Below are 27,202 nucleotides of genomic sequence, written 5' to 3'. Positions count from 1 at the left end.
AAGAGACTCAGCAACATTTGGACCAATCTTTAACTTGCAACAAAGGAGGAAATAACATGAATTTGACCCTAAAAGCTACTCTGTTCTGTCCAACAGTATAATGAAACATTATTGAGGTGTAATTGTGGGCACTAATGAAAGAATACATTTTGAGAAGTTAGAAATCAATGATACTGGTTCTAAACAGAAAGATATAGTAATAGAAGGATAGTAACCTCAATATACTATTAAAACAACTGACAACAATAATCCCCCAAAGGGTGTTTTATAAAATATAATAATGTGACAAATTATTTGGGAGAGTATCTAGTTGTAAAAAAAAAAATGCCCAGAAAAGATTAACCCACAGTTGGGTCTACTGTCTAGTCCAGAAATGTACTTTGAGTATGTAGTCTTTGTGTCTTCTTTCTAAGTCCCCATAAATCCAAGGGAAAGCTTCTATTTATTGATTTTATTTGCAGAATGCACTCTGGGCATAGAGTAATTTGATTTTTTTTAAATGGGGTTTAGAGTCTGTCTTTCCAGGCATATAACTTACCAAGCATAAAAGCTAACACATAAAAACAAACATACAATTTAAAGATAGGGTGCTCAAGGCAGTAGGAGCTAGGAAGCCTGAGAGTCGGTAGGATTACTCCTGAGCTTACCAAGCTCCCATATATCTGTTGGATTTAAATCTCCTGACATACAATATTTTGAATCTCATCTGTCCATAGCAAGGCTGAAGTGTTTAGGGGAGGGAGAGAGAGACCTCTGAGAACAAGATAGATATTTAGCCAATGTAGAAGTGAAAAATTGAATTTTCTTCTTCGTTGGTAGCATTTTTTATTATTAAATTCCAAAGACAAGACTTTTAACAGGTTTAAGTACTTTAGTAGCTCATTTAAATTTTGTTCTCTCCTCAGCAAAGTCAGCAGCACTAGACAGATCAATGCTGATAATGCTGCATCTATTCCAGAGTCTTATGGATTCACATAGATCTACAGCTTTTGGACTGTAAACTGAAGAATGATGCTCCCTGTTTCTACATTTCTTTTACCAAGAGCCATTTTTTAAAAATTCTAAGTAATCTTGGGCAATTCAATTTTATTGGAGGATTTCCCCCTTTGCTAAATTCTTTTGAGGGGTCTGTAGTACTTGTCCATGGGCTCATAAAAGGAAGGCTACCACATCTGTGCTATAATAGCTTTGGGGAGGGTTTTCTGCTTAATGAATCATAGTATTTATTCATAAATTGTTATCTGTCTGTGGAAAAACATAAATGCTATAGGTGGGTGTGTTGAAGTACAGGAGGTGATAAAAGGATAATAGTAATAATAATAGCTAGCATTTGTATTGTGCTTGAAGGCTTAACAAAGCACTTTGTGCATGTTATTTCATTTGATCCTTGCAACAACTCTGTAAAGTAAATTCAATTGTTATCTCCATTTTATAGATGAGGAAATTTAAGATTAACCTAAGGTCATACAGCCAATAAATGCCTGAGACAGGGTTTAAACTAAAGATCTTGGTGACTCCAGGTCCCATATTATATCCATTCTCACCTAACTGCTCCTACATTTAAGCATTGGTTCCAGAAAGATAGGGAAATGCTGAATTTTCAACTTTTGTATATAAGGAAGGCCACACCCATGCACATATTGGGTGTTTAATGATTTGTTGAAGGAGTGTTTTAGGTATAGAAATAATCTTTGTGAATATACAAAAAATGGAAACATGACCAATAAAGTTATGGAAGAACTACCTCTAGTTTGACTAGAACAGAGAAATTGTGAAGATCTGTGAAATAAATTGGGAAAAGTAACTTAAAGCTAGAATGTGGAACAACATTTATGTGTACATCTTCCTGATCATTTCTAAAATTTAAAATTAATATTTATGTGGTAGGTAGCAGAAAAGTTGTAATATCTAATATCTCTACAAAAAGTCAAAATTCTAAGAAAATATGAATAACAAAGAATCTATAAATACATACAGAATGCATACATATGTAAGATTACAGTCATAATACCCAAATCCAACCAACAAAAATTCGCTTTATCACTTGATAAATGAAACTAGCATGGTTAAGTTCATTGACATCCCATTATAGGAGGATCAGTTGAATTTGCTGTGGATGCTTAGACTGAAGAAGAGAAGGCTTTGGAAGAACATGATAGATAACTTCAAGTAACTGAGGGACTGTCATGTGCAAGAGAGAGCCCCAGAGATAGACTAAGGATCAATGAGTAGAAATTACAAAGAGATTGACTTGGGTTCAATGTTAGAGAAAGCATCCTATAACAATTATAGCTATCCAAAGAACAAGGATTGGCTCAAAAAGATTTTTAAGGAGGGGCTAGATGAACATTTCTCAGATATGTTTTTGTAGGAATACTTTTGGGTATTTTTTTGACCTGGATGGCCAATGAGATCTTTTTCAACTTAAAAATTCTGTAATTCTTTGATACCATATAATAATACCCATAGTCTTTGGATTATGGAATGGTGTATAAACTACAGCATTAAATGGAATGATGTAGCTACAAAATGCAGGGAAACAATTTGAATAAATTCAGTTCTCCGCTCATTTTTAAACACCCTTCATGCAAGAGAGTGAATATGGTAGGCACTGAAGATACAAAGATAAAATTAAAAACAGCCCTATCTTCAAGAAGCTTCTACTTTGTCTTAATGATGGCCAATGATCTGAACCTTGAATGAAATGAGTGGCACACAATCTAGACTGATATCTAGCATTTTAAATTAATGTAGCTCATTTGAAAAATGAATCTAGATTCAGAAAAGAGATTATGCTTATGATGTAAAAATGAGTCACCACTAAAATGTATTTTGTTATATAAATATAACTGTTAGCATTATAAATAAAAACACTCATATATGTATATATAAATGCTAAGGTTGGCAAAGTGCTTTCCATATTTAACCTCATTTGATCTTCATAACAATCTTCTGAGAGAGATGCTTTATCTCCATTTTCTGGATGGGGAAACTGAGACTTAGAGGTTGTGATTTGCCCAAGGCCAAACAGCTGGTGAGGATCTGAGGTAGAATTTGAACTTCGGTTCTTTCCTAACTGCAAATCTCACACGCTATGCCCTAAGCCACCTAGCTGTCTCAATATTTTTATGCAAGTCCTGGGGAGAGAAAATCAAAGATTATTAAGCTCTGCAAATAGTGACTACAAATCCAAACTATAGAATAGCCATTACTTATGCATAGGGAGGTAGTAGTCAGTCCTGGGAGCCACCAATATATATGACTAAGCATCACCTTCAGTGGCGTTGCCTTTGAATCCAAAAATCAATAATGGACACATGCAGAACTAGAGCTTCTATATGAGGTACTATATGTCAAGAGTGAATCAATCAGGAGAGCTCTTGGTGAATTTGACAAGGCTACTCTCACTTTGGGCTGGTTCATGGTGCTGGTGTTCTCACACTCTCCACAGATCTTGAACTTGCTTTCTAGGATTCTTTTCATCTTTCCCTTATGTACTTGTTGACTTTTGGTCTTATTGTATTGTGTATGGAAAGCCTAGTGACAAAGCACCAGAAAAATAAACTTGTCTACTCAACTAACATTATACCAAATGTTTAAATATACAAAGAAAAAAGCTGGGAACTTGTTAAAAAGTAGTAGCATTATTTAAATGTACATATATCTCTAATAACCTCAGGCTATGGCACTTTGTAATAAAACAATGGCTTATTCCAGTCCATTTCATCCCTCCAAGTCCTATCTGGGCAGGGAAGAAAGTAGAAACTGGCACAGAGAGCATATATTCCTTGGAACAACTTTATTGAATCAAATAGTTGTCTGTGTTAGTGGGCATCTTTTTCTTTAAAAAGAATTTTCTGGAATTTTGCCATAGGGATGAGGACTTTTCAAATGGCAGTTAGAATTGAGAGAGGAAATTAGTTTAAATGTACTGTAATTATAAATTACTGTAATTACCTTTTGCAAGTTACCTTTGAAAGCAGGGTTGGAAATTGTGTTGAACCATCAGTTCTTGTCACAGATGTCATGTCCTGGAAGTAGTCCCTTTTATTAATGAATCTCGGAGGTATAATAATAATTGGAATACAGTTAAATGAGGAAGAATGTGTTGAGACATATACTGGAATGAATTGGGTTATAAGAACTTCCTTGCAAAAAGCCAATTATTGCAATAATAAAGAGTGGTATTTGAGTAGTTGCTCTGGGTCCTAAAATTTTCCATATAGAGTATCTACCATGTTGGGAGTCTAGATCTTGAGGGTGCCATAGAAATCAATGAGAAACATTCCAAAGCAGGGTAGCAGGAATCTGGACTCTGTGAGGGTTGCAGATGCTCCTAGAGATAAACGAAAATATGGCCACTATGTTTATTAAAATTTCTAATCCCATGACCATCATAGACAACTGGAACCATTTTAACAGTAGCCTTCTGTATCAGTAGAGAGTCATTTACCTGGTATGACTTAGGGGACAAAAGAAAGGCCTCATTATTCCAAGATATCCCATAAACTCTGATCTAGACGTGGTCATAGTCAATAGGTCAAGGGCACAGCTGTAATTTAACTTGTGCCAAAACAAAATAATAACTTTTAAAATTGATGCCTCTGTGTTCTCTGTGTTTATCATCGTATCTAGGACAGAAATTATATTTAATAAAACATTCGAGTCAAATCAACAAGTATTCATTATGTGTCTGCTATGTGCCAGGCAATGTACCAAACAGTGAGGATACAAAAAGACAATCATTCCTTTCAAGGAGCTCACAGTCTAATGGGAGAAATAACATGAAAACACCTACATACAAATAAGATATATACAGAATAAATTGGAGAAAATTCAACAGAGTGAAGACATTAGAATTAAGGGGGAATCAGGAAAAGCCTCTTGGATAATGTAGAATTTTCATTGGGACCTGACAGAAGCCAGAGAAGCCATCAGTAGATGCTATGTCTTGTGAAAGGAATAGCAAAGAACCCAACATCACTAGATTACTGATTATATGAGTGTGTATATATATATATATATATATATATATATATATATATATATAAAGAAGAATGGAGCAATAGGACAGAACCATTTATAAAGGGCTTTGAATGACAGGATTTTATATTTGGTTCTAGAGGTGAGTTTCCTCCAGGCAGAAAATCACACTCGGGCTCTCCATCATTTCTCCTTTCCCCTTAAGGCAAATAGAGACCAGAGATAGAGACTGGAGTGGACAATAGAATTAAATTAAATTAACCCTACTTTTCCACATAAAAAGTTAAGTAATTCCTCCTAAAAGAGTGATTACAATTAGTAATACTTGTTTCTATTTTTGTACATTGGAGTTAAGGGGGGGAAGGAATGTTTTAACAATTTGTAACTAGCATTGTCATTTGAATTTGAACTGAGTTTTGTTGTCTTTTAGAAATCATTATGTCTATTTCTGTAGTCACTATGTTTTTTCTTCTTTCTTTACTGTCATTTCTTATGAGGCTTCTCATGTTTCTCTAACTTTTTCCTTATTTATTGGTTCTTACAAGCCAATAATATTCCATTATATTCACATCACAATTAGTTCAACATTCTCCAATTATTGATAATTTTTCCTGCTTTCATGTCACTGATTTATTTAGTCATTAATTCATTGAGTATTTATTAAGTCCCTACTATGTAAAAGATATTGTCCTAGGCATCGGGCATACAAAAACAAAATATCCCTTTCTCTCAAAGCGTTTACATTTTATAGAAGTGAAATTACATGTGCACAATCTTAGGTGTGCATAAAGCATTGGTCAAGTATGCTAGCATATTAATGCTTGAATTACCAATTATGTAATAGGGACTTCATATGCATGCCTTTGGGCATCTGTCAGTACAAAATATATACAACAAAATTCATGGGGAGTATTAAACACTTGGAGATGAAGAAAGATTTTGGGTAGTCTGGAGAGTTTGAACTGAGCCTCAAAGGAGAGGCAGAGACAAAGAAGAAGTGCATTCTAGGCTGGGGGAACAGTCTATGCAAAAGGAATAGAAAGGGAAGGTGTAATGATATATAAAAGAAGACCCATTTGGAAGGAATGTAGCATGAATAATGAGTAGTAATCCAGACTGGGAAATCAGTCTGGAAAGATATTTTGGAATTAGATTGCAAAGAATTTGAAATACCAAACTGAGAAGTTTATTATATTCCATTCTAGTGGAATGGAATTCTTAGATAGCCACTGAAGGTTTTGAAGAAAGGGAGTGACATGATTAGACATGTGCTTAAAGAATATCAATTTGGATTCTGGAAGGCAAGGTGGAGAAGAATTACATTGAGGGAGAATGGAAATAGAGAAACCAATTAGGAAAAACTGCTCTGTTCTGAGTAAGAGGGGGATGAAGGCTTTAATCTGAGATAGTTGCCTTGTGAGTTAAGGTAAGAAAATAGTATGAAATGTCATAAAAGTAGAATTGACCAGATTTGGCAACTGACTGTACATTAGGGGTTGAAGGTAAAGGAAGATTAAGAATGAGAACACTCCTGGTCCAACATTCAATACAATGTGTCATTCAATAATACCAATTTGACAGTGGCAATTGCAGTGATTCATCATGAAGTCTCCCTTAGTTTGCTCTCTCTCTTTCCCTTCTTCAACAATGCAAAAATAATAATATGGTGAACTAATCTATGACATCATCAAAACCCTACTTCTTCCTTATTTTATGTATTGGATTCTGGATCCCCAAACATGGGAATCTAAGGCTTCAGGACAGCTACTGCCTTCCTGCTTCCACAACTCACTAGGTCTAGTTCCCAGTTTTTGGCAACATGAAATATTTTGTTCTTTCAGATGTACAAGTTAAACCATTAAGATCTAATCATTTCAGCAACTGTTTTCTTTTAGTCTCTTTTTCTTTCCATTCCAACATCGAGTATTGTCCTTTCACTTTGTCCTTCTAAAAATGCAAATAAACGAGGAAAGAAGCACACATTAAATCAATAATTCCTTAATAGGAATTGGTTTTTATCAAATTAGTTTCTTCTTTGTAATGACAAGAGGAAACCCAGAGCATAATTGTAGAAAGACTAGGAGCCTAGGGAAAAGGGAAGAGAGGAGAAATAGAGAGATGAAGAAACCTCATCTTCTTCACACTATAAATAACCCCGAGCAAGATTTGGCTCTTCTAACATTTCTCCTGTTTTTGTCTTTACTACAGCAGTAATATTGGCGTATTCTTCTGTGGACCCAAAGCTCTCTCCAAGACTCTTCAAAAGATGTGTGTCTTATATTCATCAGTTGACCCTAAAGGTGTTCATTTTAATTACAACAAAGAAAACTCCTAAGTCATATTTCAAAATTTGTCATTGTATGCCTCTACACTGATAACTTGATATTGATATGATATTTACATGATTACATTGAATATGTTTTTAATAATGTGTATGTCTTCCTCTAATGGAGACCATCTCTGCAACTTTTTATCTTGTGTGATTCTTGTCCATGACTTCCCATGCATCTCCACCCAACATACTAGAGACCTTACTCTTATTCTTTTAGCACAGTTGCTTTTAATTGTCCCCACATAATTGATCTACCTCCTTCATGGCTACATATGTTCTTTTCTATATTAAATGACTTCCAACAAAACACCAACCCTAGAAGTTTTCAGGATATATATATTCAAGGTACTCTTAGCATTGTCTATTTGGTTACTAATAATTTTGACTCTTTTCAGATAATATTGTTCCAAGTACCAAATTCATAGCTAGATAGAATCACAAAAACAATTATTATGAGTGAAAGGAATATTTGTATCAGCAAGCAGTTTAAAAGAATCTCCACTTCCAACTCAAATCTTTACCCACCTACTTGGTGCAAGATAGATATTGCTGAACCAACTCAACTGCCCATTTTGCTGCAAAGTACATCCACTTTGTTTCTATGCTATGGATGGTTGGACCAATATCTTTCATATAATTATTAACTCCAATAAAAAAGACTTTATTTGAGGACTAAATGCAATGAGTATAATTTAGTGTGAATGGAGCATTCAGAATTACCTTCAATAATAAACTTTTGGTTTAGGGGGCCAAACCTTCTAAGGTGTGTGTGTGGGGAATTTATGTCCATATGTTACCCTGTCTTATACCTCCTATGAAGTTAATAATAATAAGATTGTTGAACATAATTACCCTCTAAATCAGACCGACACCCCACAATAGTCTTTCATTATTATTATATAAGCATGAATGGCCCCTTATTTGAGGCAAGTCTTAAAGGATATATTTTATTTATTAAATCAAGTGCATGGGAAAAATAAATAAATAATATAAGTAGCATATTGTGCATTTCACAATCACTGTATGACTTTAAATATATTCGAGTATAGTCAGAAGTTCTTCTAAGTGACTGTTGAGATTCCTTCTGGCTCAAAATCTATGATTCTGAACAGCTATAGTATTAGCAGAGGAGGGAATCTTGAAGATCTCATTCAGATGTTCTTAACCTTTTTTGTATCATTGATTTTAGGTGTTTCTGAGTTTCTAAACTTTTTCTGTGCCACCTGCTGGCCTTTGTGTATCATTTGAGGCTTCCACAAAATGCCCCCAACATTCCCATTCAATTTTTTATGCTGACTCGCGATATATCAAAATCATGATGGGAAAAGTCATGATGAGTACTCCTGTATATTGAAAGGAAATTATCAAGATGTTCTTAGAAAATAAGTTTACAGACTCCATGGTGAGAACCCCTAATCTAATCAACTACTTCATTTTTTAGGAAAGGAAACAGAAGTCCCCAAAATTGTTAATTATTAAGTGATAGAGCTAGTATTCAAATCCATATCCTTTGACTATAAATCTAATGCTCTTTACACTTTACCACACTGAATTGTCTATTCCATTCTCATGCTTTCATCAAAGATTTTTAATGTAAATGCACAAAGCAGTCTCAAAAAGATGTTTATTGAAATAAGAAACATATGGGTTCTTAGCTATCAATGTGATCTTTTTGTAGTTGAAGCACCATCTGCATTATTTCCATTCTTTTTAAATCTTCTGCATAGAATCACATAATCTCAGAGTTAGAAGTGACCTGAGAGGTCATATAGTTCAATCCATACCTGCACAAGAATATTCACAACATCACTGACAACTAAGCTTCCAGTCTTTGTCTGACGACCTCAAATGATGAAGAAATCACTTTTTAATTGGACAACCTGTTTCACCTCAGGATAATTCTATTTGCTCAGTGTTTTCCTTATTTTGAACTGAAATCTGCTTCTCTGAAAATTGCATCCATTGTTCCTAGTTCTATCGCCTATAGAGTGGCACATATTCCATCTCTTTTCTCTACGAAAGTCCTTCAACTATTTGAAGGTAGCTACAATTTCCTCTCCAATCATTATCTAAACTTAAATATTGAATTCTTTCAATTGATTATCATATAGAATGCTCACCCATCCTCTAATCAATGGTTGCTCTCCTCAAGACATATTCTATTATGTTAATGTTCTTCATAAAATGGTTCCCAGACCTACAATGTCACTCTAAATGTGGTTTCCACAGGGCAGAGTTAAATGAGACTACTCACTCATTATAGACACTACTTCACAATAGGTCTTGTCAAACTATTGATTTATATTGAGCTTTTTTATATACAAATAACTATCTAGTCATAACATTCCAATCCTTTATTCTCATAGTTGATTTTTCAAACCTAAGTGTGGGTCTTTATATTTATCCCTACTAAAATTTCAGCTAGTTAAGATCTATTGATTATTATAATTTATTACTTTTTTGTATCCTGACTCCATTGTTTAATGTGTTTAGCAATCCTTTCCTACAGATTCAATTAGTATTTTTCTATGACATCATCCAAGTAACATAAAAATTTAGCCAAATGGTTCCAAAGATGATTCCTGGGACACTCTACTAAAGACCTTCCAGGTTGACAGTAATCTATTAATCAATATTCTCTTTTAGTCTAGTTATACTAGCAGTTCCTAATTCACTTAATGATCATCTAGCCTGCATCTCTCCATCATATCCATAACAATATCATTAGAGATTTTGGCCAATTGCTTGTAAATAACAAGGTATATCATATTTGCTATATTCCTCTGATGTATCAATTTAGTAGTCCTGTCACAAAAGTTAACAACTTTCTGGCATGACCTTTTCTTGATGACTCTATACTAATTCCTAATAAACATTGCTTCCTTTTCTAAATCCTTTAAAAAAATATCCTAGAATTTTTACAGAAAATAAAGTGTTTTAGCCAACTATAATTTGAAAAACTGTAAGATATAAAGGAATAGAATCCTAAGTCTGGACCATTTCACTTGGTTTCAGTTCAACCTCAGACATTTCCAAGCTAGTGGTCTTATCCTTTCTTTGATATTTCTCTTGCCCCGCCTGCACAATATAGCTATAAAAAGTCTTTTATAGAGTCTTCCCCATTCATTGCCAATTTCATCTTCTCCTAATACTATACATCAAAGGCCATGTTACTCTTCTATATATGACACCAGTTAACTGTCTTTGTTTCCATCTCTTGAACATATCTTTACTACTCAGTGAGTTTCCTGTGCATTGGCACATTTCTCATGCAATAGTTCCTCCTTTTAGTCTTTATCAGCAATTCTAATCTGTACCCTCTTTGCAACTCCTACTCTTGAAGACCTGTCTGGAACAGTGGGAGCTAAAATGACTGGTCCCAGGTCACACAGTTCATGTCAAAGGAAGAATCTGAACTCAGTCTTTCCTGACTTCAGATCCAGTGTCTTACCCACTTAGCCATTCTGCCTTTCCTTAGCTAATGCTGAACCACAGATAACCAGCTTTTGTGTGCAGCCTTCAGGCATGAGATCCACCTGTTTAACAGTAAAATATCAAGACCATGCTTTCTGAGTCTCTAAATGAGAATGTCATATGCAACAGAAGCAAAAGCCTTCCTGAAATCAAAACAGATTACATTTATCACATCCGCCTTATCTTTGCGGTCTGTCACTCTATTGTAGGAGGAAATTAAATTGCTTCATATTATTTTCTTTCACAAAACCATGTTGGCTGCAATGTAATGCCTTGAGCTCTTCTAGATGATTGGGAATTGGCGATTTCTTTTGCAATCTTCCCAGGTACTAGATGTCAACACTGTAATTTCTAGGTTCATCCTTTCTTTTCCCTTTTTTAAAAGAAAACCACACTTGTTTTTATAAGCCTCAAAGATTTCTTCTATATTCCATATTTTCCTAAAAATGATGACTAGGGGCTCTATGGTAATATTTGTTCATTCCTTTATGGAGTGAACCAATAAGGTGTGTTATCAAGGTATGTGGATTTGAATACAAACAGGTCTTGAAAAGATACACATATGGAAATATAACTATGTATTTCTCCATTTCCATTCAACTCTTCATTTGCTATTCTCAGCTGAAAATTACTGAAGTCACATTTTGCATTTGATCTTTCTATAGAGAGAAATTAAGGTATTAATAGCCTTTCTTTTTTCACTCATTACTATCTTTTCTTCCCTTTACAATCAAAAGAATTTTTTTTATTTTTGTGCTAATAACTTGTCCAGTCCTAAATATCAGTGGCTGCATTGTTTTATCTTATTTCTGCTACTTTCTTTATTCCTTTCTCGCCTCTGGTGCTTATTTTGTGACCATCAGCAACCATGGGATCTCTGAGCCTAGGTTTTCTCATCTATTAAGAAGGAATAATAGTGCCAGCAGTTTCTTATGGTGTGTTATGAAAATCTCACAGGTTTGTTATGAGAATCAAATGAGATCATGTGTACAAAGTGTTGTGTAGACCTTAAAAAGCTATAGAAATGCCAACTATTAGCATGTCCTAAGGTATGATCAAGCTCTGCTTGTCAGTGGAGGGAATGTCCATATCAATAAAATCACTGTCCTTTTGAAGTTACATTCTATGACCAGCCCACTTAGATCTTCCCTGTCCCCTAGCTGTTTGGGGGAATTAACCAAAAATATTCTTATTTACCCTCATTCTAGTTTACATCTTTCATCAACTTCATCATTTTATCTCACCTTCAACTTAAACTCATAAACTTTCTACCTTTTCCCCTGTCACCACACCTTATGCTACCCTAATTTGGCTGGGGTGACCAGTCCTTCTCTGCCTAAATCTAAGTCTTCTGACTACAAAACCAATGATCTTCCGCTGTGCCAGTGGACTGAGCTTCAGCTTAATAGAAAGAGAAGATCCACTCAGATGGTATTTGAAAACACTTTCAATAACTCCAGCCTACAGAATGCTGCAACAATGTGTGTATGCATATGTCTATACATGTGTCTGTGTATGTGTATGTATATGTAATATACATCTATGTTTAAATATGTTGCAATTTTATTCATGAGATAATAATCAAATATAGCCCCAAGATTATCCTTATACTCAATATAATAAAAATATAATAATGAGTCAAATATTGGGCAGGAAGGTAACCTCCAAGTAAGTGTGGTCTATCCCAGAACCCATGATTTCCCTGTTATACCTGGAATGTACTCCCATCTAACCTCTGGTTCTTAAAATTCCTGGCTTCATTCAAGATTTAGTTTATATCCATCTCCTTTAGAAAGCCTATTCTGATTCCCTTATTTGTAGTGTGGTCTCTCTCCCCAAAAGAGCATCTGCATAATTATCTGTTTATGTGTTGTATCTCCACATTGAATGTCAGATCCTTCAGGGTAGAGATGATTTTTTAAAATTTCATTTTTGTATACTAGCACTTAGCACAGTTCGTGGTATATAACAGACTTAAAAAATACTTGTTGAATTGGAGAATGAGGAGGGGGAATTTGGTTGATAAGAAATCAGGCTGCCTAAAAAATACACACACACACACACACACACACACACACACACACACACAAATATGTGTTACAGTGGATAGGGCAACAGGCTGAGAGTCAGGAGGACGTACCTTCTTGAGTTCAAGTCTAGTCTCAGACACTTACTAACTGTATGATTCTAAGCAAGTCACTTAATCCTGTTTGCCTCAGTTTCCTCATCTGTCAAATGAGCTGGAGAAGGAAATAGCATACCATCTAATATCCTTGCCAGAAAACCTCAAATGAGGTCACAAAGAATCAGTCATAAATAAAGCAACTGAACAAGTGTGTATTATATTCTTAAATATTCAAAAATGAGGTGTTTTAGCAGTGATACAAAATACCCTTCCACAAATCAACTCACTTCAGGATCATTTAAAACAAATGACTTCTTAACCTCTGCGAAGATACATAGGATCACAGATCTGGAACTGGAAGGAACCATAGATCCCTTGTATTCCAATGCCCTCATTTTACAGATTTCCTTTGCTAAACCAAAGGGCCCCCAAAGACTTTTTCACACATCCAAGGGTTCTGGTAAAGCATGTGGGTTTAGTTATAGAGAAGCCTTTTTTTCCCCAAACATCATATATGGAAATCCTCACTATGGCGGCATCTGAAAACCCTAGCTCCCCACACCAATAATCAAAAAATGGATCTCTCTTGGGCTTCTAAGAAGTCTAGGATCAAAGGGAGTTAAAATGTCTTCCCCTCTCCACAGACTCCTTCAAAAAAAAAGAGCTGGTGATTCAAAGCACCCAGGATTACACCATTATGAATTTAAGAACTTTCCTCTAGGGGGATGCCAGGAAAATACACAACACGGTCATAGTGACACGTCTTCTGGTCATCAACTTAATCTGGGGTGCATTTCTAGTATATCTCCATCTAGTCTCTGACCTCTTGCCCTTTGCTGCAGATCTTAGCTTTTTTTTTTTCTTTAAATTACCCTTCTGCATTTCTCTAGCTCCTTCTCCATTTTCCCAGTTCGCTGCGGCTATGTAACCCTCTTGCCCCAATCTCTACCATTTATTATTTAACTTTGTACAGGCTGCTATGCAACTGGTACAAGAAAAGAATTCCAAAATGATGTTATATTATTGTATTTAGAACCATGCATCTTTGTTTTAATATTGCTTAAGTTTGGTTTGTTTGGGTTTTTTTTTAAATGTCTACCTTTCGGGAATGATTAATGTGATGCATAGAGGAAAGCAGCAGAGTGAGTGGAGAATTAGAGCCTGTGCCAGTTCACCTAGAGGCATTTATCTTTTATTTTTTTCCCTGATGGCTGTGCTGAGCCTGAGGGTAAGCTGACACTTTTTTTAAAAAATGAATTAAGCTTTATTTTCTGTGTATGTGTGTGTGTGTGTATGTGTGTGTGTGTGCATGTGTGTGTTGAAACCTTGAAGGGAATGAAGAATGTGTGGAGCCTCCAAAACCAGCTGCCATTGCATGAAAGAGAGAGGTGACAATTTCCTGTAGATTCAGAATGATTGTTTTAATGGGGCTGGATTGGAGGTAACAAGCACAAAGATATTGCACTGCCAGGGAAACAGGAGCTTTTCTCCCCTGGCCTCGTGCAACATGATGTAACATTTAGCTTCTGGCTTCACATGGCATCTCTTGGCTGCTTTGATTTATTCTCACTTTTGCAAATCACTGTGGTATGCTACCAGAGATGCATTTAGAGCCCTTGTTATAGTTCATTGAGGAGCAGAGCTGTTATCACCACCAGAGGAGAATTTCACTTGTATCAGGGGTGAGTGACCTAGAAGAAAAGGGAGGAAATAAAAAAAGAGCAGGAATATAGATGTTATGCTTGGATGGAATTGTATTTACCTTGATTGAAAACTCTTTTATTATGAACACAATTTGGATCCAAATGGAAAATAGAAATATTGGGCTCCCTGCCTTGCCGGGAGTGGCACTGAGCACACAGCAGCTGCAATAATGTAAGTGCATATGTAATGACTGTGTTATTGTGTTTATATATGAAAACATTATACGCAGTCAAACGAAATGAAAAATATCTTCCTGCATGTGCCCAGTCAGCTCCTTTAGCAGAAAGTGCTCAGAGGCATGGAGAGCACCAAAGGATAAACAGAATCTAAAATGCAATAGGAACTGTCACCTTCTCTTGTGTGGGAGCGATGTAGCAGTAGCCCACCTGTAAAAGGGAAATTTCAGTGGGAATCTGGCATCTTCAGAATATTTTCTGTTCTATCCATTATTAAGAGTTAATAAAACATAATCAGCCACCCAGGTAACTATAGAGCTCAGGTAGTATGTGCTAATGGCATGGGAACATGAAGGGGATCACTTTCCAGTCCTCAAAGTGTTTATATACACTTTCTCTTCCATTCAAATTGGCCTGCTAGCCATGCCTTGCATGTAACATTCCATCTCCTTCTTCCTTTCTTTTTCAAAAAAATTCCTTCATGTCTGACGTGTGATTCCTCCTTACTTCCTTCACAGAGTCCTTCTCTTCCTTCCAAGCACCACTCAGCTGCCGTCTCCAACATAAGACTTTTCCTGATCTAACCCTATTACTTTCATTCTCTCCATCTTGAAATTGCTTTCCTTTGTATATCTCTTATTTACTCATTTGTATGGGCAGCATATCTCTTTTAAGAACACAAGTCCTTTGAAGGCAATCACTATTTGATTGCATCTTTCTATCCCATGGCCCGAGTGTTTGGGGCTGGTTCTGATAGACCAAATTATCCTTCAACAGTGGAACAAAATGATTTCCTTCTAAGTCATTTAACAGGTAACAAAAAGAGACTTACTTAGTCCATGCAGGATAGGCATTGAGGACACCTTAAGTTGATATGATGAAGGGAAGTTATCCTCCCTGACTTGCTTCAGAAAGGGCATCTGGAGCTCCTCATGGCAGTCTCATACTTGGGCAACAAATTATGCCAACAGCTTGAACCTTGAGGATCTTGAATCAATAGAGCATAGTTTTAATACTTTTTTGAGGAAAAACTAGCTTAAGTTGCATACAAGTTAGAATGCTGTATCTACAATGAAAACAGTGCTTTGCGTGCAGTTGGCTCCTAATTAATGTTTCTCTCATTGAACTGAATGTGGTTGTAAAGGGAAGACAAATACACAGAAGCAACTGACAAAACAAGGCAAAATGTAATTGTGAAAAGAATTGTGGTATAGAAAATACATTTTCTATGCAATATATTTTAGGAAGTCAATTATTTCTTTATTATAAGGTACACATATTTCCTGACAAGTTCAATCCCAAAGTATCAATTTCTTCTCAAATTTTCTTCAGGTCAGGAAAGTATTATGAACCTTGCAGAAAAATAAATGGAGGATGGCAATATTTCTATCACAGATTACAACCGTCCAAGAATCTCAATGCCAATTGGAATTTTTACTTTCAGTTCAATAGTACACCAAATACTTTTGCTCCTTTGCCTTAGTGTGTCCGCATAGAATGAAGTAAGGCAAAGGCTACAGAGGGAAAGAACTATGTCATTTTCTATCTTCCAATCATCTTGGTGTTTTGTTGTTAAGATGGTGGACATGAAAACCTATAATTTCATCAATGAGAGGTGGATGTGAAGAGGAAATTCCACGTGTTAAAATTCTCTTACACCAATGTAAATTGGCAGCTTTTCTATAAAACAGTCATAGAAAATTCCCCTACTTAGAGACAAGTGATGGAGCAGTAGATAGAGCACTAGGACTGGAATCAAAAAGAGTTGAATTCAAATATGATGCAAGATAACTAGCCATGTGATCCCTACACCAGTCATTTAATCTCAGATTCCTCGACAGTAAAATGGGTATGATAAGAATAGCACCTACTTTTCTGGATTGTTATGAGAACCAAATGAAATAGTATTTGTAAAGTGCTTAGTATAGTGCCTGACACATAGTAGGTGCTTTATAAATCTTCATTCCTTTCTGTCCACCTAGAAGGATAAGTGACTTGCTAATAGTCATAAACAAGCACATGTAAGAGCAGAACTTAAAGTTTTCCTGACTTGGAGACGAATCTTGCACAATAATGGGTGCTTATTAACTTAGTTGAAACAATCTCAATCTTCGGTAGCCCATCTTGGCTGCAACATCTTTTCAATGACAACCTACCTTCAAAAAGTAGCTTAAAGAGTTTCGTGAAGGAAATGTGATCTGCAAAGGAAGTAAGTCTAGTCACTGATTCTGAATCTAAACTGGAGGATGAAGAGGAATAAGAGATGGCTGCATAAATGAATAACCAAGTAATAATTTCTAGGAATATTTTTAAGCATTTAAACAAAATCCAATAGAAAAGAGTGTTTATTCCAACTTTTCAAGGGCTATTACCTGACTTCTCTTATATTTGCTTTACAGTGATATTTAGGCCAGGGACAAATGCTTTTTTTTTTTTTGCATGACTATCAAGTCAACAAGCATCATAGTAAGTGTATTCTTCCTATCATAAACAGCTACTTTTGAATCACCATATTTTTCATTCTGATATTAGTAATTTTAGAAAAAAATCTCCAACAGAAAAATCCATTAGGAAATGTGCCCCTTTTTTCTTAGATATCAAATTTGCAGAGGATAACCAACTACCAAGAGAATTCAGTTTTGTCTGGTGACCTACAGGATAGATTGCATTGTTTCTGGAAAAATTATCAGTAGAGTAGTATGTCACTTTTTTTTTCCTATGAAGGACCTCTCTAGACTACCATTAATCCCAGGAAGCTTCAACCCTACTGTCAGGATAATGTATGAGCAGAAGCAGAAAAGGCACCTAACATTGTAAGTGAATCACTGAAACCAAATCCAAAAACTAAATCAAGACAAAACCAAAAATCTGAAGACAAAATAGGCTGAAAATATGAATATTAACATGAGAAATGCAAAATAAGTGGGCTCTTCATGACCACATCAGCTGTTTACGTGTTGCTTCCTCAATCAGAAGATGAGTTCCTTACAATCAGAAATGGGTTATTTACCTTTCTTTGTAAGCTGCACAATGAGTAAGGCATAGAGTAAGTGCTTAATAAGTACTTTTTTAGTGATTTATTGAGTGATTGAAAAAATGTATATAATTTAAGATAAGAAAGACAGGAAGGGGTAAAACAGATGAGAAAGAGATGTTAGAAGTTCAGTCAAATCCCCTTCCTATTGCATCATTGCCAATGACTAGCCCTCTAACAGGTCATGGATCAAACTAGTTGATCCCCAAAGTGGAGCTTCTGTGGAACAATGCAATGGGGGGAAGAAGTCTGGCTCATATGTAGACACCATCAATTCGCTCATATCATGTCATCCACATGGAAGACACGAAGGACTTCTATGTAGGAGAATTATGAGGACTGAAATGTGTGTGGACATTCTGAGTTGGCCTACTACATGCTTAGAAGGTACTTTTTTTCCCCATTGGCCTTGTAGCCAGATCTGTTAGATGCCTGAGTCAGCAGCACCAGACAATACTTTGTCTGCATTCATGTCTGAGGGAACAAGGTGGCTCTTTCATGAATGGTTTATTGAGATAGAACCATGCTTTAGGAAGAAGAAGCCATGGAGCCTTCTCCCCGACTCCTGCAGACTATGTTGCCTCTAGAGCAGCAGGCATGGGTCTTTTCTGGGTTTTTTATTTCTTCTTTTTTTCATTTTGGTACACAGATCAGAGTCTCTTATCTAGCCTGGGAGTCTTACGTTATGGGCATCCAGGAGTGCAAGAATCAGTACCAGGTATTATAGTCCTCCAATAGCAATAGGATCAAGGACCAAAGGGTCTGTGCCTCCATCCCAGCCAAGGGCTGTAATTATGCCAGGTTTAGATGTGAAGTTGGTGGGACCAGTGCCATTTAGAAATTGAGCTATCACCCTAGTGCAATTATCAATAATATGAAAATAGGTCTTGATCAATGACACAAGGAAAACCCAGTGGAATTGCGCATTGACTACAGGAAGGGAGTGGGGGGAGAAGAGGGAAGGGAAAGAACATGAATCATTTAACCATGAAAAAAATCTTCTAAATGAATTAATTAAATAACATTTTTCAATTAAAAAAAAAGAAATTGAGCTAAATTATGGACCTAATACCAGCCTGCTTCTTTAAAAAAAAAAAAAAGCATTTATTAAGTGCTAGCCCATTACACTAAATAGAAGCAAGTAAGACAGCTTTCTTTCTAATGGGAGGGGGGAAATGTCAAACATAAAAGGAACTAGGGAAGAAAGAAGGCAGGGACTATATGCATTGGCATGATTTGTGAATGCCAAAGTCTCCTGGTAGTCTAGTTCTGGATAAGTTAGAGCAGACAAAGGGTCCCAGGGGCAGAGGCACAGTTGGCTGACACCAGCCTACTTCTAAGAAACTTGTATAAGGAAGAAATTATACCCTGAGGTATTCTGGGAAAATATTTTTCTTGATGTATTTTTTAAATAATAATTAGAATATCCTAAAAGTTTTTTCTTGCTATATCTTTGAAATAAAGATCTCTTTGTAGAAATGATTTGATAAAAAGTGGTTTAATGGACCCAGGTTATTAGTTCCTGTGGGTCCCTAAAATGGAAGGGAAACTACTAGTAGAGACTAGAGACTAAATGATAGCAAAGAGACACCCATCTTTATTTCATATTTATATACCACATTAAGGTTTATAAGATGCTTTCCTCCCCAACAACTTGAATTTGCATAACTCATAATATTATTCCCATTTTAAAGATAAGAAAACAGAATTAGAAAGTTTGACCTAATTAAGTGGTAGATCCAGAATTCTAACTCAATCATGTTGGTTTCAACTGCAGTGCTCTTTCAACCACAAAACATTGCCTCTCTCTATATAACACTCTATAGAGTGTTATAGCCTAATAGTTTGCATATTTGCCTTACAGTTTACTTGGAAATATTCCAAATAGAAAAAGATAACAAGATAACAAGGGAATACATATTTTCTTTCAAGTTTTCTCTGGTTATTATTAATGATGGAGGGGCAGATAGGTGGTACAGTGTTTAGAGAGCTAGGCCTGGAATCAACAAGACCTGAGTTCAAATCTATCCTGGGACATTTCTTAGCTGTGTGCCCCTGGAAAAATCACTCAACCTTGTTTGCCTAGTTCTTGCCTATCTTAGAGTTATTACTAAGAAAGAAGATAAGGGTTTCACATATAGACATAATAGTATATTATTATTAATATATAAATATTATGTATTGATAATATTATTGATATGTAATATATTATGTATGTTTTACCTATTTAGTGTGTATATTAAATGATGAAATGGTTCAACATTAGGCTAGTAAATATTTAACAATACAATATCCAGGGAGGTAAATGTACCCATGAAATATTTTAAGTTTAATAACATTATTAGTATTTTCTCTGTCACTTTTATAAGTCTAGAAAATCAACAAAACAGTAAATTGAATCCTGAGTTGTAGTATTGCTAATTTCCAAGGCACAACTGCTCTTACTGAAAATTTAACAAACGGCTCTTTAGCTGGCTCAACCTGGCTCCAGCACCTGTTTCCACTGTTCACATCTGAATATTCCACTAGGGAAATCTTCACAAGCTTAGGGTAGATACCCCTAACTCACTGATGGGTTTGAGTCCTATCTGTTATGGTCCACCTGATTTAGTCTCCCTATTACGATGGTTTTCCTGGGTTGTGGCCACTCTACATGCTACAGCTTCTTGGAGCCACAAATGAGAGCTGAGGGGCAGGTAGACACCAAAGGAGAAAAGCAGCCCTTACAAAAGGGCTCAGCAAGCCCTCAAACCAAAGGTACTCATATTCCCTAAACACCCTGTAGACTTCAAATCAATTCAATAAGTATGTCACAGACCATTTGATCTTTTGTTTTGAAACAATGTCTGGTCAATGATTTCTCCCCTTTCCCCTTTTGCTCAAGAATGGTTTTATCTCTGATGTCTGTTGGTTTCCATTTCTCACGCATTCTAGGGCAGTGGCTAGCAAGAAGCTATGTATTACCTGTTTTTCCACTCCCAGACCTATACTCTGAGATCTTTATAAGTGTTTGTCACACCTATCAGAGTGGCTAATCTGACCAAAAATGAAAATGATAAATGTTGGAGGGCATGTGGGAAAATTGGGACACTAATACACTGTTGGTGGAACTGTGAACTGATACAATCACTCTGGAAAGCAATGTGGACCACACCCAAAGGACCAAAAAACTATGCATCAACTCACCAATACCCCTAGTGGATCTGTCTCTCAGAGAGATCAGAAACAGGAAGAAAGAACCTACAAAAACATTTTAACAGTTCTTTTTTTGTAGGAGCAAAGAATAAGAAATTAAGAAGGTATCTATCAGTTAGGGACTGGTTAAACAAGTTGTAGCATATGATTGTAATGGAATAATATTGTGCCATAAGAAATGACAAATGGGATGAATTCAGAAAAACCTGTAAAGATTTATATGAATTGATGCAAGATGAAGTGACCAGAACTAGGAGAAAAGTCTACATAACAACAGAAATATTGTACAATGATCAACTGTAAAGGACTAAATAATTAGCAGCAAAACAAGATTCCAAGATAAATCCAAAGGACTCATGATAAAAAAAAAAATGTTATCTATCCATAAACAAAGAAGGAGCTTTTAGAGTCTGATTGCAGATTAAAACACACCATCTTTCACTTTATTTCCTTGATGAATTTTTATTGTATTGTGATGTGTGTCTTGTCATAGCATAAGAAATATGGAAATACATATTGAATGAAAGCACTGGTATAACCTATATTAGACTATTTTACCTCAAGGAATAGGGGAAGAAGAGGAAGAAAATCTGGATTGTAAAATATCAGAAAACAATTATCAAAAATTGTTTATACATATAATTGAAAATTTTTTAAATTATTTTTTAATTATAATTGGTTGATAGTCTTTAGGAAGAGTGAAAAAGAACGACAGTGTGTATGTGGATAACTCACTTCAATGGCCGAATTAGGATGTGTAGTCATAGAGGTTACCTTTATGCCTTTGGTTAGATTTGGAACAAGTTTTCCAGAGTCAAAAAGCTCGTACCTCAGAATAGGCTTCATGGCAAAATAAAGAATAAAGATATCGTTATTTGTTTATAGTCAGAATTTCTGATTTGACTTTTCATTTTCCAGAGTCCATCTCCAATCTCAAAAACAAATAAGGAATAAGGAAAACAGATTAACATTCACATATAGCTTTTTAATTAGTATATCATACATATAGAGAGATATCTTCAGTTGGTCTCCTTTGTAATGTTTTACTTAACTACAAGAATGTCAGATTTCTGTGATCCTGGTTCTGAGATATCTAAACACCAAATTCAATCCTCTGGTGACCCTTGGCAAATAATGATGAAAATCCTCAGGTTGAAGACTTGGCTACCAAGGCATTTGTAATTTTGTTTGTTTGGGAGAGGACTCCCCAATTGTAATTGATCATGCATGGAAGATTCTGGAAATACATTGTCATTAGTGCATAGTAGTCAATATATTAAAGTTATAGAGATTCTATGATTATTATAACAATTAGGAAAAGGCTGATTTTTATAAGAAAGCTTTTCAGTACCCTGTATTCTGGTCACTGTGGATTCAGGCATGTATAATGGTGGTGACACTGAGATTCACTATAATGTATTTGGATATCTCTTGAAGTAGGCAGAAGAATTTACTGTGAGGGGGGAAGAGAGACATTCTCGTAACAACAATAAACTATTCTGTCAGGTATGGGTCTGAGAGTTATGGTTGACCTTTCATAGTTATGCTGGGACAAAATTCCCTCAGCTCTGTACTTACTCCCTTGATCCTGTGTAAAGGTCAGAGATTTTTTGGAATAGCCAAACTATGCATTACAACTTTCCATTATTCAAGAACTATAATAGTGAGGTCTATGGTCTAATAGGTGAGAAACTTGCCCATTCAAAAGAGACAAGAAGAAGAATTGGGTCTAGGTTGGAGGATCTCATCACTACTTTCAGACTACTGCCTCCTTGACCTTCCCAGCAATCTACATCAATCAGGCACTGAATTAAAATACATAAATATCTTTGTCAAAATCAAAGTGAAGTCATAGGTAATAAACAAGGCAAATTTATAGTCCTCACAGGTCTCACACAGCAATTCCTACTGCTTATGATTAAGGTGGGAAACAATTCCTTTCTTTTTTTTTAACCCTTACCTTCCATCTTAAAATCAATACTGTGTATTGGTTCTAAAGCAGAAGAGTGGTAAGGGCTAGGCAATGGGGGTCAAGTGACTTGCCCAGGATGACACAGCATGAGCTATCTGAGGTTAGATTTGAATCCAGGACCTCCTGTCTCTAGGTCTTGCTTTTAATCCACTGAGCCACCTAGTTGCTCCCTAGGGTACAGTTATTTCCATCTTAGAATTAAGTCAACAGTCTGGCTCTCAATTCACTAAATCATCTACCTGGCTCACCAAATCACTCTTAAACAAATAAAAGGCAAGTCTAAATAACTGAAGAACTATTCATTGTTGATAGGTAAAAAGAGCCAGGGACAACTAGTTGGTACAGTGGATAGAGTGTTGGTTCTGAATTCAAGAAGACTCATCTTCGTTAGTTTAAAGCTTCTTCAGATACTTATTAGCTGTGAGATTCTGGGAACATCACTTAACCCTGTTTGGTTCACTTTCCTCATCTATAAAATGAACTGGAGAAGGAAATGGCAAACCACTTCAGTATCTTTGCCAAGAAAACTCCAAATGGGGTTATTAAGAGTCAGATATGGTTGAAACAATTGAATAACTACAACAGACTGAGGAAACATAATATAAAAGAAAATATCACCTAAATAAGTTTAGTTCATCAGTACCCTAGCTATCATTTGTACCATCAAAGGATTATTTTTATAAAACTAGAAAAATAAAATTCATCTGGAGGAACATATAGTCAAGAATCTCAAAGAAATTAAAGAAAAAAGTAGGAAGGAAGGGAACTTGGCACTATCAGATTTCAAACACTACTACAAAGCAATAACTATCAAAACAATTCAATATTGGGCAAGAAATAGTGGTTGAGCAGTGGGGCAGATTAGGTATAAAATATATCATGCAGATGAATACATTTGTCTAATGTTTCATAAGCCCCAACATTCCAGCTATTAAGACAAGAAATAACTCTTTGATGAAAACTGTTGGGAATACCAGTCCAAATGAAATGAAGTATAGCCCAACATGTCACATCATATACTAAAACAAGCTCCAAATAGGTATATGACTTACATAGAAGGTTGATAACAAAAACAAACTAGTACAAGGAAAAAGTTATCTGTCAGAATTACAGAGAATAAAATGGAAAATGTTGAAACTATATTTTTTTTATTTTTACAAACAAAAGCAATGGAACTAAAATTAGAAGAGAAGTACAAATGGAGTGGGGAGAATCTTTGCGACAACTTTCTCTGATAAAGATATATAGGGAATTTGTGAGGGGAGAAAAGATTAATAGATATGAAGATTATACAAAATAAAGATCATGTGTTGAACATACTACATACTTCTCAATATCCTTTTCTTTGGTGTAAAGTAGAAAAGAAAGGGAAATACATAAAAAGATAGGATGAAGAAAAAAGCACAATTAACTATCATAACTCTAAACATGAATGAGATGGACACACTCATAAAAGAAAACCTGACCAGGATATTTAAGAAAGCAGATTCCAACAATATGCTGCTTAAAGAAGAAATACTCTTGAAACATAAAGATTCAAATAGAATTAAAATTTGAATCAGGAGCAAGATCTATATTACTTTTAAACAGAAGAAGTAGTAATGTGATCTCAGACAACAAAATGAAGAAATACACTTGATTAAAAGAGATAAACAAGGAATTTACATTAGGATTAAAGGCATCACCCAAAACAACTTAATATCATCAATGATGGTGCTTTTGCCTTTTGTATTGGAACAAGGAGCTAGCAATAGTATTCCCCCCCCCAAAAAAAAAGAAATAAAAGAAAGTCATTAGAACATATTTTTAAAATACAGTCAAGCAGAAAATCTCTGAAAGTATAATGTTATACTTTTAAAGTGAAAAAGCAAGCTATATGTAATGGAAAATTCCTTAGTTTATATTTGGTTCTTTTTTTCTGTTCTACTTTATATATGTAAAAGTTTCTTTTTTGGCATGTGTTAAATTCTTAATTTTTAAGAAATTTCTAGAAAAAAAAAGACCTTGGCTATTTTCGTGGAATTATGACAAAGTTTTATTTAATATAACATATTGAAGAAACAGGAGAAAGACTTCCATATTTTCCTATTATCTCTTTTTTTTCCTTCTCTCCCATCCAGTTGGCTGGACCAAAAGGAAAAGAAGGGGAAAAAATTGCTCAAATTGGGTTCCAATTCAAATAATTCTTTTTTAAACTAAATCCAACTTTATTAGGAGCTGGATTCATCACATTTACACATACACATGAAAAGTCGAGAAAAACAAACATTTTTGCCAACACACACATTCATCCATGCAAAGAAAAATAGCTGCATTTTCAGTTAACTTTTCTGGGATCCCTGCCAGTTCTTATAAGTTTTCCTACACTTTTAGAGGGAGGAGGAGAAAAGAACTGCCTTATCTCTAAGTTTCTTTTTGCATTGCAGGTTCTTTGCTCTAAATGAGGGTTGAGCTATTCTTGTCATAGAAACAGTTAAATTCTAAACTAAAACAGTTTTTTGTTTTCATTTTTAATTTTCCTTTCCCCTTTTCTCCTCAAAAAAGCAGGTAATATGATATAGTCATATATATATATATATATATATATGTTAATATATATATTCTCATATAATACCTATTTCCTATTCATCATGTTGTGAAACAAGACAAATTGCTTACTGTAGAGAAAAATTCATGGAGAAAATAAAGTGAAGAATTATATGTTTCAATGTTCATTCAGACTCTGTTCCTTCTCAAGTGGTGGATATCCTTTTTCACCATGAGTCCCTTGGAGTAATCATGGATCCTTTTATTTTTGATAATGGTTTTTTATTGTACTTTATTACTGTCATTATGTACAACCTTCTCCTAGTTCTACTTACCTTACTTTGCATCACTTCATATAAGTCTTTTTCCAGGCTTTTTTTGTGACCATCTTGCTCATCATTTCTTGAGGGACAACAGTATCTATTACAACCTTGTACCATTCGTTCAGCCACTCCCCGATGAATGGACATCCTTTCAGGTTCCAGTTCTTTGCCACCATAAAAAGAGCTTCTATAAAATTTCTGTACAAGTTGGTCCATTTCCCCTATCTTTGACCTCTTCAGGCTAGAGGCCTACTTGTGGTACTGATGGGTCAAGGGGGATCACCAGTTTTATCGGTTTTAGGGTATGTTCCAAACTGCTCTTCAGAATGATATCAGTTCAGTATTAGTTCACAATTCCATCAATAATTTATTAGTTTTCCAATTTTCGCACCCCACCTCCAACATTTGTCATTTTCCTTTTTTTGTCATAGTAAGCAGTCTGATAGGTGTGAAGTCATACCTCAGAGGTTTTTTTTAAATTTGTATTTCTCCAATTAATAGTGACTTGGAGAATTTTTTATATAATTAAAGATTGTTTTAATTTTATCTGAGAATTTCCTGTTCGTATCCTTTCACCATTTGTCATCTGCAGAATGCTTTATAATCTTTTAGATTTGACTCCATTCTTTATATATTGAAGAAATTAAGTCTTTGTCAGAGAGACTTGTTATAAAAAAATTTCCCAAATTTTTTCCCAGTTTTTGTTTGTAAATAAAAATGATTTAATTTCATGTATTCAGAGGTATCTATTTTATATCTTATGTTCTCTATGTCTTATATGGACATAAATTCTTCATCAACTTGATAAGTAAACTATTCTAGGCTCCTCTAATTTGTTAATGGTTTCACCCTTTATTTCTAAATCATGTATCCATTTTGACTTTACCTTGGTACATATCATGAGGTGTTGGTAAGTAAATTAATTGGGGTACAATTGTCATTTTTATTATATTGGATCAACCTATCCATGAGCAATTAATGTTTTTCCAGTTGTTTAGATCTGACTTTATTTGTGTGGAAAGTCTATTGTAGTGGTAATTATATAGTTCCCAAGTTTGTCTTGGCAGGTATTTTATATCATCTACAATTATTTTAAATGGGATTTCTTTTTCTATCTCTTCCTGTTGGGCCTTATTAATAGTATAGAGAAATACTAATCATGTATATATGGTTTTATTTTACATTCTTCAACTTTGCTAAGGTTGTAAGGTTTTCCTCTAAGATTCTCTAAGTATACCATCATATCCTCTGCAAGGAATGATAGCTTTATTTCCTCATTGTCTATTCTAATTCCTTCAATTTCTTCATTTTCTCTTATTGCTATAGTTAGAATTTCTAGAACAATATTGATTGGTAGT

The 27,202-nt window shown here is 35.1% G+C and overlaps 1 protein-coding gene across 1 annotated transcript in view; it reads left to right on the top strand.

The window, feature by feature from the left end:
* The window catches only part of NOX3 (NADPH oxidase 3), a 104,868-nt gene extending 96,889 nt beyond the window's left edge, over positions 1 to 7,979 (top strand). The window contains exon 11 of the mRNA XM_007484802.2: positions 7,192 to 7,979. Within this exon, the coding sequence (XP_007484864.2) occupies positions 7,192 to 7,318 (127 nt within the window). The 3' untranslated portion in view covers positions 7,319 to 7,979. The remainder of the gene's footprint in view (positions 1 to 7,191) is intronic.
* Positions 7,980 to 27,202: the final 19,223 nt, after the last annotated feature.

This window comes from Monodelphis domestica, chromosome 2 (assembly GCF_027887165.1).
Source record: "Monodelphis domestica isolate mMonDom1 chromosome 2, mMonDom1.pri, whole genome shotgun sequence".
Lineage (NCBI taxonomy): Eukaryota > Metazoa > Chordata > Mammalia > Didelphimorphia > Didelphidae > Monodelphis > Monodelphis domestica.
This window is presented reverse-complemented; position numbering and strand designations above follow the sequence as displayed.